Raw genomic sequence first — 17,565 nt, 5'->3', positions numbered from 1 at the left:
CCCCAGACTAGTTGAGAACCACTACCCCAGACTACTAGAGAACCACTGCCCCAGACTAGTTGAGAACCACTACCCCAGACCATTAGAGAACCACTGCCCCAGACCAGTTGAGAACCACTGCCCAGACCAGTTGAGAACCACTGCCCAGACCAGGGCACAGGACTAGGAAACCTCTTCACTTAACCCAGGATTTTCATGGGAACTAAACCCAGCGTTAGAAGAATCATCTGACTGTCAGTCTGTCAATCAAGTCTTCAAGCCACTCAAAACAGGAAGATGTCTCTGAGTGGTGTGAAGATGTCTCTGAGTGGTGTGTGACATCATTATGACACCAGCTGAACGGTCCATCTGTGGAGCGAGTGAGGAGAAAAGAGAAACGGAGTCCCATCATAACAGGAAGTAGGGAGCCGGGAGACGTGGAGAGAAATGGATGCTCCGAGATGATGAGGGAGGTCAAGAGAAATGAACCGGCCGCCACTCGGCTGGGAACAAACCAAAGGACCGCGGCCAATCAACTGGATGGACCGTGAATGCCGTGACGCAACTCGTGGCACATTTAAAATATCTGGAGAACATTTATAATCGACGCATACCGAAAGGAGAAAGAGGGGCCAAAATAAGAAAAGAGGCGGAGAAGCGTAACGGACATCAATACTATCTCAGATTGATGGAACTCTTAAGGGAAAGGGGGGACATGGAGGAGAAAGAGAGAAGAAGAAAGTCACAAACAGATTCCTGACTGAGAGGAGCTGAGGGTCACAGGACCATCGCTCTCATATTGTTTATTTTCCTCTGAGAGATCCACGACAGGAATGTCTATGCCATCCATGGAAAGTTTTTGCCTGTGGTATAAATATATTTGTTTACATTTTTTTAAAGAAATAATACATGTTGCACTTGAAAGGGAGGATGCACTACTAACCGAACTGGAACACTCATCTGTTGCACCCAACATCAGATCTTGTGGCATTATGACAATGCTGAAATACTTCAGAGATGAACTAAAAGTACATTTGTTTGAAAGGCCCTGATGGTTGGGTCCAATATTTTGCCTGTGGAGGGTTGACACAATAAGCATTTTGAAGAAATGCTCCCAGTAACGTAAACATTAGAACATAATGTAATTAACTTTGGTCACCGAAGCAAAGTCGACGCATCGTCAAGCAGGAGGCGCAGCATATAGAACTGTGAATTAAATAAAAGAGCACAGCTGGACAGAATTATGTTGCCACCGTCACTCCGCCATCGCAATTTGCATCATGATCAAGGAAGATAAAGTAATTGTGGTTTGACCTACCTCAGGAGGGTCCTTGTGTGTTTGGGTGGAAGACGGCCAGGTAGACGAGGAGAGAGGCGTCTTCCCCTGCTTCTCAGAAAGAGATTGGGACCATCCAGTGGAACTATCTGGAAATATCAAAAGCATCACCGCCAAAACAATTAAAACATCGCAAGAGCGCGATTGGGATTCCCAACAACAGTAGGAACATGTTGGGTGTCTTACAGTGGTGAGGACAACATGGTCAAAGGAGTGGCTGGATAAACACATTTATCCATTATTATTATCCATTATCCATCCAAACTGCTTATCCTCATTCGGGTCGCGGGGCACTGGAGCCGATCCCAGCTGACATAGGGCGAAGGCAGGGTCACCCTGGACAGGCCGCCATCCATCCAGGGCTCACAGAGAGACAGAAAACCATTCATGCTCACATTCACACCTATGGGACATTTAGAGATCAATTAACCTGAGCTGCATGTCTTTGGGATGATGAACATGATAAATTAGTTTTGAAAACTACAATGAAAAATATGTCATTACAATATCAGCCAGGACATTTCATCATGATTGGTCAAGTTATGACAGTCATTGGCTTTATAACATTTTTGATCACAGTAAAATGCTAATTGTATAACATTTTCAGGAGTGACTACATTTCCAGGACATTGTAAAACGATTGGGTCCTCCAGAAACCATAACCATCCATGGCATTGTTTCTGTCAGTCGGTTTAAGTAGAAACATCTTTCTTTTACCCAAAGTCTGATTCATTGAGCAGAAACCAACTAATATTTACATTGCTGGAGGCACACAGCCAGCAATAAAAAATGATGTCACGCAGCCTACTTTCAAAGGAAGCAGAAATCAAGGCGGTTCTGGTGATAACGTGAGACATTCTCAAGCTGGCTATCAAGCGGATCCTCACTATATGACCTTGGGCTTTCAGCCAAAGTCGGTCATGGCTGCTTGGACTCAAATTCACATACTTCAAATAGCTATAAAGAATCTTTGCGAAGGTACAACTGTATGTTTTATGGATTGCTTCCAGCCTTTCCCCTGCCAACAAACATTGACTGATGGTCAGTGTGCAGAGAGGCCGTTCCATCCCCACAAAGTACCGCATCCTGCTCACAATGGACCCATGGACAATGGGTGAATCATACTAATTTTTTTTTTATTGGGCAATTATGTTCTCATGGCAGGCTTGTGAAGTGAAGCGCCCCCAGTCGGAGGATATTTTAAGAAGCTAAGAAGCCACCTCTATAGGTGTTGCGCCGTGTTCTGCATGCATTTACATCTGATGTACCAGTTTTTTTGTGATTTAGATAACGTTTCCTGTTCAAAGACACAAAAAGATTCATCCTTTCCTTCACTGATTATTCAAATTCGACCAGCCATCACTCAACTCACCTGCATGTTCACGGCCCTGACTCTGGCTTTGGATGTGGTTGGGGTAATTTTCTCGCCTTTCGCTGTTGCTGGTGTCTTTGGGACTCTGGCTCTCACGAAAGCTGTGAGTCGGGCTTTGACCCCTGGACTTGAGGCCCCCGGGCTCCACCTGGTTCACACTGGAGCTGCAGCGCTGACCCCACGACTTGAGTCTTTCTGCGGGAGCCGCCTGACTCAAACCAGCTGAACTGGGGTTGAGGCTGGGACAAGGGGCATGGTTCTGGTTCTGATTTTGGTTCTGGTTGAGGGCCTGGACAACATTGTGCTGCAGCATACTGAGGCACTCCCCCAGGCAGCTCAACGTGGCTGCAGAGGTGGCTTTAAAAAGCAGTAATTCCTTGATCAATCGAATGGGGAAAGAGAGAAAGTAAAGAAGGTGATTAAGAGGAGCAGGAAAACTCTCCCAGTTTGACCAAAAGTTACGTTTAAGCTTTAGCTTAAGGTAAAACACTAAGTGGGGCGGACACAGGTGGTGCAAACTGAGCAGGCAAATGAATGTACCTGAAATAGAGCCAGGTCATAAAAAAGTACCTCATATAACGCAACTTCAAAACACCCAGATTATCCTTTTGAGTTATAGCTGACATCTCGGTACATGGAGCTTTGCTACAAATAGTGTCCAGAAACTTGAGCATTCATAAAGCATTTTACCTCAGAAGAATCTGGTCTAACTGGTGATTTTACAACCTCTCTAATCGCTGTCTGACCTGTTGGTGCACTCAGAGATTACGACTATTAGATATAACGGTGTTAACTAGAACTGTAATATAGTGTTTTTTTCCAGCTGGTCTCCATAGGAGAACCCTTTTTGGTTCTTGGTAGGATCTCTTACAAAAGAACCTGACTCAGTATCGATCTAGAATCCAACATAAAGGGTTATTCCTAGAAACATCTGTGAAAGTCTCCACACAGAACCCTCTGTAAGAGGTTCTTCAGAGAACCCTTATTTGGTGTAATGGTTCCACCCATAGATCTCTGGAGATTCTATCCAGAACCTTTCCATCTTGTAAAAGTGCCAACAAGAACCCACTTCGGGAGTTGTACCCAGAACCCTTTAATATTCATCTAGTACCCGCCCAGTGTTCCTCCTGAGGCTCCTGCTCCTGGTGAAAGTCGTGATTGTTGACACCCCAACGCAGACTTTGTGAATCGTCAAATACAAATGCAATCCAGGGGAAAACGTTCCTTTGAAACTGAAGTGAAAAAACAGTTTCATTGTATTGTAAGGTTATTTTTAAAAGACCAGAGTGGGTATGCTTGTCATTGCACACTTATCTGGCCCACACAATACATGTCATGTTACCTCATCCAGAGAAGTTAGGGGTCCACCTCGGGGCGGTAGGGTCTCTACCGAGTTGACCAGGCTCTTCTGCTGACCTTCAGCCTGGATCGTCAACTAAACACACACACAAAAAAGCTCAATAATGTCGGAAACTTTAGCATTCACATAGCACTCTTTGTACGACAGGGACACAATTAAATTACAGCCGATTAATCCCGAACTTTGCAGATCTGACCAGCCCCTTGACTGACCTGACCCGGAAAGGTGCCTCAGATCCGGTCCAGTGGACGGAGCAGTGCCAGTTGGTATTTGAGGAAGTTAAACAAGCTCTCTGCGAGGAACCGCTCCTTCACACACCTAACTTCTCTCTGCCTTTTACTCTGCAGACTGACGCATGGAACAAAGGCCTGGGGGCCGTTTTGTCCCAGCAGGGCGAGGGGGTTGACCGCCCTGTGCTACATCAACCGGAAGCTGTCAGAGAGGGAGGCAGGTACAGCACGGTGGAGAAGGAGTGCCTGGCGGTCGACTCCCTGCCCCACTACCCATATGTGACAGCTCGGAGCTTGTTACAGTTTTCATTGAAGAAGTTCATGAAGTCATTACCACTGAGGTCTATAGGAATACACGGCTCCACAGAGCTTTCAGCCTGGCTACAGTACTAAAGAGAAACCTGGGGTTGTTCTTATTTTTCTCTATAACTGATGAGTAATAGGCTGCTCTGGCATTACGGAGGGCCTTCTTATATGTTTTAAGACCATCTCGCCAAACTAAGCGAGATTCTTCAGGATTGGTGGAACGCCATATGCGTTCAAGCTTTCGTGATGTTAGCTTTAGTTTGAGGTCTGAGGGTTATACCAGGGAGCAAACCTCCTCTTCCTCACTGTCTTCTTCTTCAGAGGGGCTATCAAGTCCAGTGTCATTCTCAGAGAGCCTGTGGCACTGTCAACAAGATGATCAATCTGGACTAAAGTTAGACCAGGAGTCCTCTGTTATATTGAGACGTGGTATCAAATCAAATGCAGAAGGAATCTCTTCTGTAAACTTAGCTACAGCACTGTCAGTTAGACATCTGGTGTAGAAACTTTTGACTAACGGTGTACACTCCGGTAGTATAAACTCAAAATGTATGAGATAATAGTCTGACAAGAGGATTCTGTGGGAAGACGTTCAAATGCTCAATGTCAACGCCATAAGTAAGAACAAGGTCGAGGGTGTGGCCAAAGCAGTGAGTAGATTTCTGTATTCTTTGACAGAAGCCAATCGAGTCCAACAATGAGATGAATGCAGCACTAAGGCAATCATTATCAACATCCACATGGATATTAAAATCTCCTTCAATAATAACTTTATCAGTTTTAAGGACCAAACTTGACAGAGACTCTGAAAATGTATATAGAAATTCTGATATGGACCTGGTGGCCGGTACAGTATAACAAATCAAATTGGTTGTCATGTTTTATAGGTTGGATGTAAAAGACTAAGAACAAGGCTTTCAAATGTGTTGTAGTTCATGTTTAGGATTTATTAATAGGCTCGAGTCAAAGATGGCTGCTTCTCCACCTCCTCGGTCGGTGCCTCGAGGAATGTGAGTATTAATATAACTTGGAGGAGTTGATTCATTTAGGCTGACGAATTCTTCATGACTCAGCCAGGTTTCGGTAAGACAACATAAATCAATGGAATTGTCTGATATTAAATCATTTACTAATAGATCTTTAGACGACAGAGATCTAATATCTACCAGTCCACATTTAATTCTCCTGTTTTTTTGGACTGCTGAATTAACCTTCATGAGGTTGTTTTGTATGAATCCTCTTCTCATTACTTTTGATCTAATGAATTGAAGTGGCCGTGGGACAGACACAGTCTCAATAGAGTTATGAGTGGTGTCAACTTGGTCATATTTGCATAAATGAGACCCGCCTCATCCAAAGTGGGATGAATGCCGTCTCTCCTCATCAGATGCGGTTTCCCCCCGAAAGTCTTCCAGTTATCTACGAAGCCCTCATCGTTTGCTGGGCACCACATCAACAACCAGCGATTGAATGATGACATGCGGCTATACATTTCATCATTGATCAAATCGGGGAGAGGACTGGAGAAAATGACAGGCTTCTGTTTAGACTTATTATTCCTTCCAACAGTTGCCCAGCGTTCCGGCTAGCAGAAGCTAGCAGAAGCTACGTCAGGTTGGCCCTCACGGAATATGGGTGGGGGCGAGCTAGCTGATGTAGCTAACGTCTGAACTTCGACGGTGCGGAGCCGAGCATCTAACCCACTTAGAACTGCCTCCAACCAAGGAAATGAACTTCACGTGTTGCATGTCCAGTTATCATTAAGGGAGGCAGAGGAATAGCTTTACATGAGACACACTGAGCAAGAGAGAGAAGGAGAGGGAGAGAAGGAAGCCATCGCTAGCTGCTAAGCTAAAGTACGGTGGCTAACCTTAGCAGAAGTAAACATTGTGAAAATAAGACGCGATAAGTCGCCAACAGAAGGAACGATCCGAGTGTTTAAATACTCGGATCTAGAGAATACCACACAATTAGCTTGGTTCAGCTGGAGCTGAGAATAATACGCGATCAGAAAGCAGAGACGCTGGTGACCGGAAGTGAGCCTTCAGAGGGGCCATCAGTCAAGGGTCATTCTCAGTGAGCCTGGAGCACTATCGACAGTCACAAGATGATCAATTTGAGACGGACTAAAGCTAGACCAGGGGTCCTCCGTCACATTGAGACGTGGTATTGAATCAAATGCAGAAGGAATCGCTTCTTTAAATGTAGCTACAGCTGTCAGTTAGACATCTGGTGTCGTAACTTGTGACTAACGGTGTACACTCCGGGAGGATAAACTCAAAATGTATGAGATAATGGACTGACAAGAGGATTCTGTGGGAAGATCTCCAAATGCTCAATGTCAATATGTAAGAACAAGGTCGAGGGTGTGGCCAAAGCAGTGAGTGGGTTTCTGTACTACAGCTGTCAGTTAGACATCCGGTGTAGAAACGTTTGACTAACGGTGTACACTCCGGTTGAATGAACTCAAAAGACTTGTGACTTGTAACGTCGACTGCCTCACAGCGGTGACACAGAAACATCGAAATATTCTCTTCCTGCTTCTGTGGTATATTGATGACATTTAGTCATATGGTTGAATGTACTTCTGAGTAACTGTAGCGCGCATGCGTAGGCTAGTGCCGCACCTGCGTTTTCATCATGGCTGAATAAAGCAACTGACGCTCCCTGTGTGTCCGCTCGTAACACACCACAGCTTCCATGCCAAACTTTTTGCCACTTGCCGCAAGATACAGACGCTGTGATTGACACGGCATCATTCCGGCGAGACCTTCAGTAATCAGTGACGGCCTCTGCGGTTGTCATTCCTCAGGGCTGGAGTTTCACACGACCAGTCGTGGTTGTGAGGAGATGAAGTTGATTAAAATACGTGGGCAGGGAGAATCTGGAATGGAGAGAGAAAGGTAGTTGAAGGGTGATAACCCAGAGGGACACTGGGGAAAAGAGGACAGTGTGAGAATGTTTGACTTGACTTGATAATGAAGGAGAGAACAAAGGAAGAGCGGGAAAGAGGAAAGAGACTTGGGATGATGAGGTCTTCTCTCTGACCCCAGGAGGTAATTAGTACTGACACTGCTACGACCGAGCAGAGCCACTGGGACGCTTGTTTAATGAGAGTGTGAGATGAGATGTGATGAATGTCTCTCGCAGAGTGACGACAACTATTTCCTCTGTTCCTTTTCCGAGAAACTACACGCATAAAACCTCTGGTCTCCAGTCTGTGGGGCTCAGTTGGAAACAGACTGTATGCAATCAGTGCAGCAGCACAGAGACATTCAGCAGGTTAAACTGATTTAAGATCAATTCCCAAACCAATAACCCAACTGTACTGATGTTGGCACCAGCTAGTGTCCACTCTGTTAACCAGCTAGTGTCTACTATGTTAACCAGCTAGTGTCCACTCTGTTAACCAGCTGGTGTCTACTATGTTAACCAGCTAGTGTCTACTATGTTAACCAGCTAGTGTCTACTATGTTAACCAGCTAGTGTCCACTCTGTTAACCAGCTAGTGTCCACTCTGTTAACCAGCTAGTGTCTACTATGTTAACCAGCTAGTGTCTACTATGTTAACCAGCTAGTGTCTACTATGTTAACCAGCTAGTGTCCACTCTGTTAACCAGCTGGTGTCTACTATGTTAACCAGCTAGTGTCTACTATGTTAACCAGCTAGTGTCCACTCTGTTAACCAGCTAGTGTCTACTATGTTAACCAGCTAGTGTCCACTCTGTTAACCAGCTAGTGACCACTCTGTTAACCAGCTAGTGTCCACTATGTTAACCAGCTAGTGTCCACTATGTTAACCAGCTAGTGACCACTATGTTAACCAGCTAGTGACCACTCTGTTAACCAGCTAGTGTCCACTATGTTAACCAGCTAGTGTCCACTATGTTAACCAGCTAGTGACCACTCTGTTAACCAGCTAGTGTCTACTCTGTTAACCAGCTAGTGTCCACTATGTTAACCAGCTAGTGACCACTCTGTTAACCAGCTAGTGTCCACTATGTTAACCAGCTAGTGACCACTCTGTTAACCAGCTAGTGTCCACTATGTTAACCAGCTAGTGTCCACTATGTTAACCAGCTAGTGACCACTCTGTTAACCAGCTAGTGTATACTATGTTAACCAGCTAGTGACCACTCTGTTAACCAGCTAGTGTCCACTATGTTAACCAGCTAGTGTCCACTATGTTAACCAGCTAGTGTATACTATGTTAACCAGCTAGTGTCCACTATGTTAACCAGCTAGTGACCACTCTGTTAACCAGCTAGTGTCCACTATGTTAACCAACTAGTGTCTACTATGTTAACCAGCTAGTGACCACTCTGTTAACCAGCTAGTGTATACTCTGTTAACCAGCTAGTGTCTACTATGTTAACCAACTCGTGTCCACTGTTAACCAGCTAGTGACCACTATGTTAACCAGCTATCGTCTGCTATTTTAACCAGCTAGTGTCCACTATGTTAACCAGCTAGTGTATACTCTGTTAACCAGCTAGTGTCCACTATGTTAACCAGCTATCGTCTACTATGTTAACCAACTAGTGTCTACTATGTTAACCAGCTAGTGACCACTCTGTTAACCAGCTAGTGTCTACTCTGTTAACCAGCTAGTGTCTACTATGCTAACCAGCTAGTGTCCACTATGTTAACCAGCTAGTGACCACTATGCTAACCAGCTAGTGTCCACTATGCTAGCCAGCTAGTGTCTACTCTGTTAACCAGCTAGTGTATACTATGTTAACCAGCTAGTGACCACTCTGTTAACCAGCTAGTGTCTACTCTGTTAACCAGCTAGTGTCCACTATGCTAGCCAGCTAGTGTATACTATGTTAACCAGCTAGTGACCACTCTGTTAACCAGCTAGTGTCTACTCTGTTAACCAGCTAGTGACCACTCTGTGTGCATTTTCTACCTGTGAGGCGAGACTACTGACTACTTGGATCCTGCTAAGTATCTTCTTTAAACTAGTTTTATCTGCTAAAGTTACTGTTGTATTTGTTGATTAAAGCTGCTAGATTGTTAGTCTGTCCTGTTTTAAGGAGTTGTTTTGGTAGAGAGGTGTGTCCTGTGTTCCGACACCTGAATCTTCACTGATTGGACGAGCGATCGTCACCTGGTTTCTATTGAGTGTCATTTGAATACCAAAAGCCAAGGGGCGGTGTCAACGCGGCTGGAGGTAATTGGCACTAACTTGGGCTCATAACCCGGGGGGGGTTTTTGCGTCAGCTGTGCGTCAGTGTGACTCATCGGACGAAGACTGGAGGACAAAGACATAGGAGTCTTCCGTTGGAGTCAAGACTCGGAGGACAAAGACATAGGAGTCTTCCGTTGGAGTCAAGACTCGGAGGACAAAGACATAGGAGTCTTCCGTTGGAGTCTTCGGGGGTGGCTGAGTATTTCCCCATTTTTTGAATATGTGTGTCTTTTCCATACCTGTGCGTATCTCTACCGTAGTTACTATAGGACTCGCTCATTCATGTGCGGAACCCCTCCTCTGTTATCCTTCCTACCCGTTCTACTCACACCCAGCACCTGGTCACAGGAGGCCTCTGGAACTGTCAGTCAGCCAACCGCAAGGCCGACTTCATCTCTGGCTTTGCTGTGGAGCAGTCGCTTGACTTCCTGGCTCTCACTGAGACCTGGATCACAGCAGACAACACGTCTACCCGGCTGCTCTCTCCTCTGCCTTCTCCTTTAGCCACACACCCAGACCCTCTGGTCGGGGTGGAGGTACAGGTTTACTCATCTCACCCACATGGTGTTTCTGTCCCTACCCGCTTCCACTCTTTATCCCACTGACTTTTGAGTTTCATGCGGTGACCGTTACTCATCCGGTCCAACTTCACATTGTTGTTCTCTACCGTCCCCCTGGTTCTTTGGGAGATTTCTTGGATGAGCTAGACGTCCTCCTATCGAACTTCGCGGAACACGGCCCCCCGCTCATCCTTCTGGGTGACTTTAACATCCAGACAGAGAAGTCATGTGATCTCTTACTCTTACTGTCTTCCTTTAACCTCTCACTCAGTCCCTCCCCTCCTACTCACAAAGCCGGCAACCACCTTGACTACATTTTCACAAGAAACTGCTCTACCTCTAACCTCACTGTGACTCCTCTCCATGTCTCTGACCACTTCTTCATCTCTTACTCTCTCTCGCTCTCTGGTACTGACAACCCACCCATATCTACAGACTCTGCACCTGTACGCCGCAACATTCGCACCCTCTGTCCCTCCTCTCTTGCCTCCTCTGTCCTATCTGCTCTCCCCTCAACTGACTGCTTCTCACTCATGCATCCTAACTCTGCCGCAGACACTCTCCTCTCTTCCCTGTCTTCATCTCTTGATTCTCTTTGTCCTTTTAAGACACGACCGGTTCGGAAATCCTCTCCGGCTCCGTGGTTGTCGGACTCGGTGCGCGCCGAGAGAGCCACCCTGCGAGCGGCGGAAAGAAAATGGCGCAAATCGAATCAAGCGGAAGACTTGCTCTTCTATCAATCTCTCCTCTCCTCCTTCTCTTCCTCTATCTCTGCAGCCAAAAGCTCGTTCTACCTGACCAAAATTCAGTCTTCCTTCTCTAACCCCAAAAAACTCTTCTCTATCTTTTCCAACCTCCTTGATCCCCCTGTCCCCTCCTCCTTCCACCCTTTTGCCGAGCCACTTTGTCGACTACTTTACAAACAAGATAGACGACATCGCTCCTCCTTTACAAATCCATCTTCTATCACCTCACCAACACTAACTTCTTCATCCTCCTCTCTTTCCTCTTTCACACCCTTGTCTCCCAATCAAGTTCTTAGCTTGGTGACCTCCGCCCGACCGACCACCTCGCCCTTGACCCCGTCCGTCTCCCATTCTCCAGGCTATTGCTCCTGACCTTCTGACCTTCCTCACCCATCTTATAAACGGCTCCCTCTGAACTGGCTGTTTCCTAACTCTCTGAAGGAGGCGAGTCAACCCTCTCCTGAAGAAACCCACGCTCGACCCGTCTGAAGTCAGCAACTACAGACCGGTCTCTCTTCTTCCTTTTCTCTCCAAAACTCTGGCGCGAGCTATCTTGAGCCAAGTGTCCTCCTATCTCCACAGTAACAACCTTCTTGACCCTCACCAGTCTGGATTCAAGGCCGGCCACTCGACAGAGACGGCCCTCCTTGCTGTCTCTGAGCAGCTTCACACTGCTAGAGCAGCCTCTCTCATCTCTGTCCTTATCCTTCTCGACCTTTCTGCAGCATTTGACACCGTGAACCACCAGATCCTGATCTCTTCTCTTCAGGACCTGGGGATCTCAGGCACTGCACTCGCTCTTTTCTCTTCCTACCTTAAAGACCGCACCTACCGGGTAACTTGGAGAGGATCTGTGTCTGATCCTTGTCCTCTCACTACTGGGGTTCCTCAAGGCTCCGTCCTGGGTCCCTCCTCTTCTCTCTGTACACAAATTCTCTCGGCTCTGTCATTCGTCGCATGGCTTCTCCTACCATAGCTATGCTGATGACACCCAACTGATCTTCTCGTTCCACCGTCCGAAACACGGGTGGCGGCACGAATCTCTGCCTGTCTGACTGACATCTCTCAGTGGATGTCTGCTCACCACCTGAAGATCAACCTGACAAGACTGAGCTACTATTCCTTCCAGGAAAGGCCCACCCCCACGACCTGACTATCACCTTCAACAGCTCTGTGTTGGCCCCTACCGGACTGCCAGGAACCTCGGGGTGACACTCGACAGTCAACTCTCCCTGACGGCCAACATCGCTGCGACAGCGTTCCTGTAGGTACATGCTGCACAACATCAGGAGAATACGTCCTCTTCTTACTCAGAAGGCGGCGCAGGTTCTGATCCAGGCTCTGGTCATTTCACGCCTCGACTACTGCAACTCCCTCCTGGCTGGTCTACCTGCTAAGGCCATCCGACCTCTGCAGCTCATCCAGAATGCAGCAGCTCGACTGGTCTTCAGCCTCCCGAAATTCACCCACACCACTCCGCTCCTCCGCTCTCTCCACTGGTTCACGGTGGCTGCTCGCATTCGCTGCAAAAGACTGAACCTGGCGTACCGTCCTCTGGCGGATCGGGCCCCGTCTACATCCGGGATATGGTCACAGTACACCCGGCACGTTCGCTCCGCGGCAACAGCCAATCGACTTGTGCCTCCTGCACTCGAGCGAATCACTCGAAATCCAGACTGTTTGCTGTCCTGGCTCCTCAGTGGTGGAACGAGCTCCCCACTGGCATCAGGACAGCAGAAAGTCTACACACCTTCCGTCGGAGACTGAAAACACCTTTTCCGACTATATCTGGATTAAAACACAGATTAGGATTTCAGTGGCACTTAGATAGCACTTACTTATGGTACTTTTGTAGTTCGACTATGTTGAGGAAATGTTACTTCCTGTATTCTTGTTGTTCTTAGTTTGTACTCTAGGTTGAAATGCACTTATTGTAAGTCGCTTTGGATAAAAGCGTCTGCTAAATGACATGTAATGTAATGTAATGTAACCAGCTAGTGTATACTATGTTAACCAGCTAGTGACCACTCTGTTAACCAGCTAGTGTATACTATGTTAACCAACTCGTGTCCACTATGTTAACCAGCTAGTGACCACTATGTTAACCAGCTATCGTCTGCTATTTTAACCAGCTAGTGACCACTCTGTTAACCAACTAGTGACCATCATGTTAACCAGCTAGTGTCTACTCTGTTAACCAGCTAGTGTCTACTATGCTAACCAGCTAGTGTCTGCTATTTTAACCAGCTAGTGTCCACTATGCTAGCCAGCTAGTGTCTACTCTGTTAACCAGCTAGTGTATACTATGTTAACCAGCTAGTGACCACTCTGTTAACCAGCTAGTGTATACTCTGTTAACCAGCTAGTGTCTACTATGTTAACCAGCTAGTGTCCACTATGCTAACCAGCTAGTGTACTGACATTGGCACTCTAAAAGGATTTGCACTTTATATGATTTTGTGTTTCCCCTTTCACAAACTGTATAATTCAATTCAGTTTATTTTATATAGCAATACAATATGTTAAAATACTTTCACGGGGAAAAAAGGTAAGAAACCTTCAGGAGAGCAACAGAGGAGAATCCCTGAGCCTAAAAATGCATCTGTAATTCACATTCACGTCATCAGCTGCTGATTCTCTGTGGGTTTGATAATAATAATATTCCTCTGAGTGATAAGAAGCAATATTCCCTCTGCAGAGGAGTCTTTTCATCTTTGTATCCCGACAAGAACAGTTTTGTAGAATCCACTCACCTAAATAAAAATGTGTTTGGCGGTTCTGTAACAATATATGCCGGCCAAGATGCAGCAATAAGAGATCTGAGTACTTCTTCCCAAGCACTGTCTATCACTAACTCCGACACTCTCACACATACAAACACCCAGCCTCAGATCTCAGATCGTGCCTCACCCGCACACAGGGGAGGGTGAGTCATCGGCGCTCACTGATGAAATGGCGAGAGAAGAGCTATTAGAAGGCACAACGCTATCACAGTTTAACTCTTGTATATACACACACACGCACGCACACTGCCTCCCGATACAATATACTCAAACTGATTGATTATTCTGTGGGTCCATCAGTCATCTCTCTGTAGTGCAGATGAAGTGCAGACATGTGGAAGGGGGTTTAGAGGGACCTCATCAGTTCACAGTGATGCTGGACTCCACGCAGAATAAGCATTCCTTATCATCTATGAGGTACGACTCACAGTCCTGTCTGTGGGTGACGGGTAATGGTCCCGGATGAAAGGGGTTCATCTCGAAAAGCAAAACCAGGAGTAAACACAGAGTACCTCACCAAGCAATGTTTTATACACATGCATATCTGTAAGTCCCATCATACATCTCAATGCATCCATTGTTGTTGTCTCTGATCAATATCAATCAGGGTTTAACCCTCCTGTTACCTTTGGGGTCAATTTGACCCCATTCAATGTTTAACGACTCTAACAAAAATGATTGACATCATTAATTTTGCTTCATATTTCATGACTTTTCCTAATTTATTGGGGACAACTGGGAAAACATAAAATTCACATGATGATATCTTTTCAATGTCCTGAACACAACTTGTACGCATCGGTGTTCTGTGAGGTCAATTTGTAACACATATAAGAAATATCAACTTTTTTATTTATTTAAAGGGCTATTTAGGTCGTCAACAAACAAACATAAAGAATCTCTCACTTGAACTTGGGAAACAATATTAGTTCAAATAATGTTCTGGAGGTTTTAATTGCTGGGGTCAAATTGACCCCGAGGGTAAAAAGATGTTAGTAAATTTGACGGGAACAGGAGGGTTAAACTCCCGTCCAGAGGACGGTGGTAATGGAGAGCCACAGCTGTTAGGTAACCGCAACAAATCCCAGAACAAGAATATTTACCGGTTTATCCGTTGACGCGGATGAGTCACATTAATGAGTGAGAAACAAGTTTCATGGGATCTCACACCAATCTATCACCACACAGACGCATCTCTAAAGATAGATCAATGCTCGGCGGAGTGCCGCTGGCACAGCGATATCTACGCGGGTGGCTTCTCACCATCGAGGAGTCGCATGTCTTTTCCATGGCGTTAACTTCTTGCCGTATGTATTTGTACGACCCCCTGCTGTTTTAGCATGTGCACCTTCTTTGGAGGCCTGGGCCACGGTGTCCTGCCGAGTATACACAAGGCGTACTGCTCCTCAGTTGCATTTCATAATCTTAGATTTAATAACTATCCCATTTATGAATTAAAATTATTTCCGTGCATCGTGGCCAATGAAAAAAGAAATCTCTGCAGTTCATCACAACATTATTCGGCATGGACCAATGACATACATGCACATGGTTCATTACAGTGTGACATGAAGATGTGTTCCTGCTGTTAACTCAAAGAGTTGTACTCCAACCTTGTGGAATTGTAAAATCACGTCTCAGTATCACAAAGGGTTTCAGTTTCTTGCATCTGATCAGCCTTTCAATGCATCACTCTGTTCCCCTTTCCTTGCATTAAAATGCATCTCGTATCCAGATTGTAACCAGATATGATTTAACCTGATTACATTTACAACATTACATAATAAGGGCTGAGCTACGCCTATGGAGGCTGCTGTTTAGGAGACGAGGGCCTGAAAACATCACCTTGAGGTGCATCTCGAGAGGCGATGTCCCGCCCCTTATGGCGTAGCACTGTGGGACCTTATTTTGGAAAACATATACTATGGTAGTCAACGGGTGAGAGACAGATCCTCGTGCTATGAATTTCAAGTATGATGTCTTTCAATTTAAAAGGTCATTTTTCACATCAAGAATGTTGAAAGATGGTGACGCGATAAAAAACTTTTTTTATTATTTAAAAAAAAACTTTTTTTATTTCCGAGCAGTGGCCTGAGACAGAGGGTTAGGAGGTGAAAAGCTTGTGGGCAATGCTAGCAGCGCTCGGTGAGTGCTGAGTGCAGACAGCTGCAAAGACTCTCAGCCAGGGCGGCCGGCCTCTGGTGGACCTGGAAGACATCGACCAGTATGACAGATGGCAAACTCAATATATTTTTTTGATGCCACTTTGTCCCATTTTCTTGACCCAACCACATCTGACCGACCATACTGTATCCCCCACAGGTATGATACCCTCTCTGGGTGTCTGCCTAAGTGCTACAGAGAGAGGGAAGACTTTGCATGGCTTCTGCCGGGAGCTGCTTCATAAAACAAAATGTAGACTTCACATCCCTCATGAGCCTCTCACTGCAAATCACAGTGTAATAGGAGCGGGAAATGAGACGGTCTCATCCTCTCCCTCACGATGCAACCTCGCCCGTCTCCCAGACACAGCCAGAGTCAGAATGTTGCTCGAGGAAAAAGGAAGGATTTATGTCTTTATAATAGCAATAGAAAGAGGCAAAATACAGGTTTACCAAGGTGTTGAGTGGTGCTAAACGACTGTACTCTGAGAAACTGCAACACCAGCTCTCAGCAAGTGACTCTGCTTCTGTCTGGAGGTCTCAGACAGACCACCAGTTGCAAGCCAAACCCCCCCACTCCATGCACAAGTTCTTTTTGTGGAGTTTATCCTGATCCGATGTGAGGTCCTGGGACAGGGACGTCGTATTTGTACAGATTGTCAGCACATTTGTAATTTGTGAGTTTGGGTTATACAAAATAAACTGAATTGAAACTGAATTGAATGGGCTACATGGACTTTTGGTTTAGGTAAAATATTGGGTTACCCAAAGGTGCAGCTGGTGCTTTCAGACAATTTAAAGAACTTTGTGAAGCTGGCAAGATTGATGGATGGATAGAAAGATGGGTCAATGGACTGATAGATAGATAACGATGAAGAGATATATCGACAGAAAGACATGATAGATAGATCATAAATGTATTCATCGAGGTGTTATGGTTAGTGCTAACGCAGCTAAGTGGCTCTCACGCTAACAAGCTTTGGCTGTGCGTGGCTCTTGATTGGCTCAGGGCCGTGTGTGTCGATGCTGTGACTCCCCGATGAATACTGACTCCAAATGACGTGAAAAGCCCATGATGGCCGCCCACGTTCCGTTGTGGGAGGAAGTGGAGGTGTCTTCCATCTATAAATACAGTCTATGAGACACATGCGTACACTTATTCGAGACCCTTTGTGGATTATGAAGCAGAAACAGTCGATGCATCTCTCTCTCTCGCTCTCTCTCTCTCTCTCTCTTTGCGTTTAGAAGACCGTGATCGAAGAAACACCATCATCTTCAGTGAATGACTCATCACAGGCTCCAGGAACCTAAAAGAACACTGAGCGCTCGTGGCCAGGCGGACGAATCAATCCCTCCACTTGACCTCATAGGTAGGCCATTGGGAAAACCTTCGTCGATGATCGAGGAAGAGTATTCTGAGTTCTGCCATCCTCCATCCTCGGCTGCTTAAGCCTCCTGATGAGCTTACCTTGAGGGACTTCTTATTTATAGAAGCATGTGTGTGTGTGTGTGTGTGTGTGTGTGTGTGTGTGTGTGT

The 17,565-nt window shown here is 45.9% G+C and overlaps 1 protein-coding gene across 2 annotated transcripts in view; it reads right to left on the bottom strand.

Annotated features, from left to right (window-relative positions):
- Positions 1 to 17,565, bottom strand: part of LOC130206426 (oxysterol-binding protein-related protein 10-like) — a 45,299-nt gene that overhangs the window by 13,447 nt on the left and 14,287 nt on the right. For both annotated transcript variants that reach the window (XM_056434402.1, XM_056434403.1), the window contains exons 4-6: positions 4,030 to 4,122; positions 2,688 to 3,063; positions 1,298 to 1,404 (exon numbers count right to left, since the gene is read on the bottom strand). In XM_056434402.1, the coding sequence (XP_056290377.1) occupies positions 1,298 to 1,404; positions 2,688 to 3,063; positions 4,030 to 4,122 (576 nt within the window). The remainder of the gene's footprint in view (positions 1 to 1,297; positions 1,405 to 2,687; positions 3,064 to 4,029; positions 4,123 to 17,565) is intronic.

Source organism: Pseudoliparis swirei, chromosome 16 (genome assembly GCF_029220125.1).
Source record: "Pseudoliparis swirei isolate HS2019 ecotype Mariana Trench chromosome 16, NWPU_hadal_v1, whole genome shotgun sequence".
Taxonomy (NCBI): Eukaryota; Metazoa; Chordata; class Actinopteri; order Perciformes; family Liparidae; genus Pseudoliparis; species Pseudoliparis swirei.
Note: the sequence above shows the minus strand (reverse complement) of the source record. Positions and strands in the feature narration are given on the sequence as shown.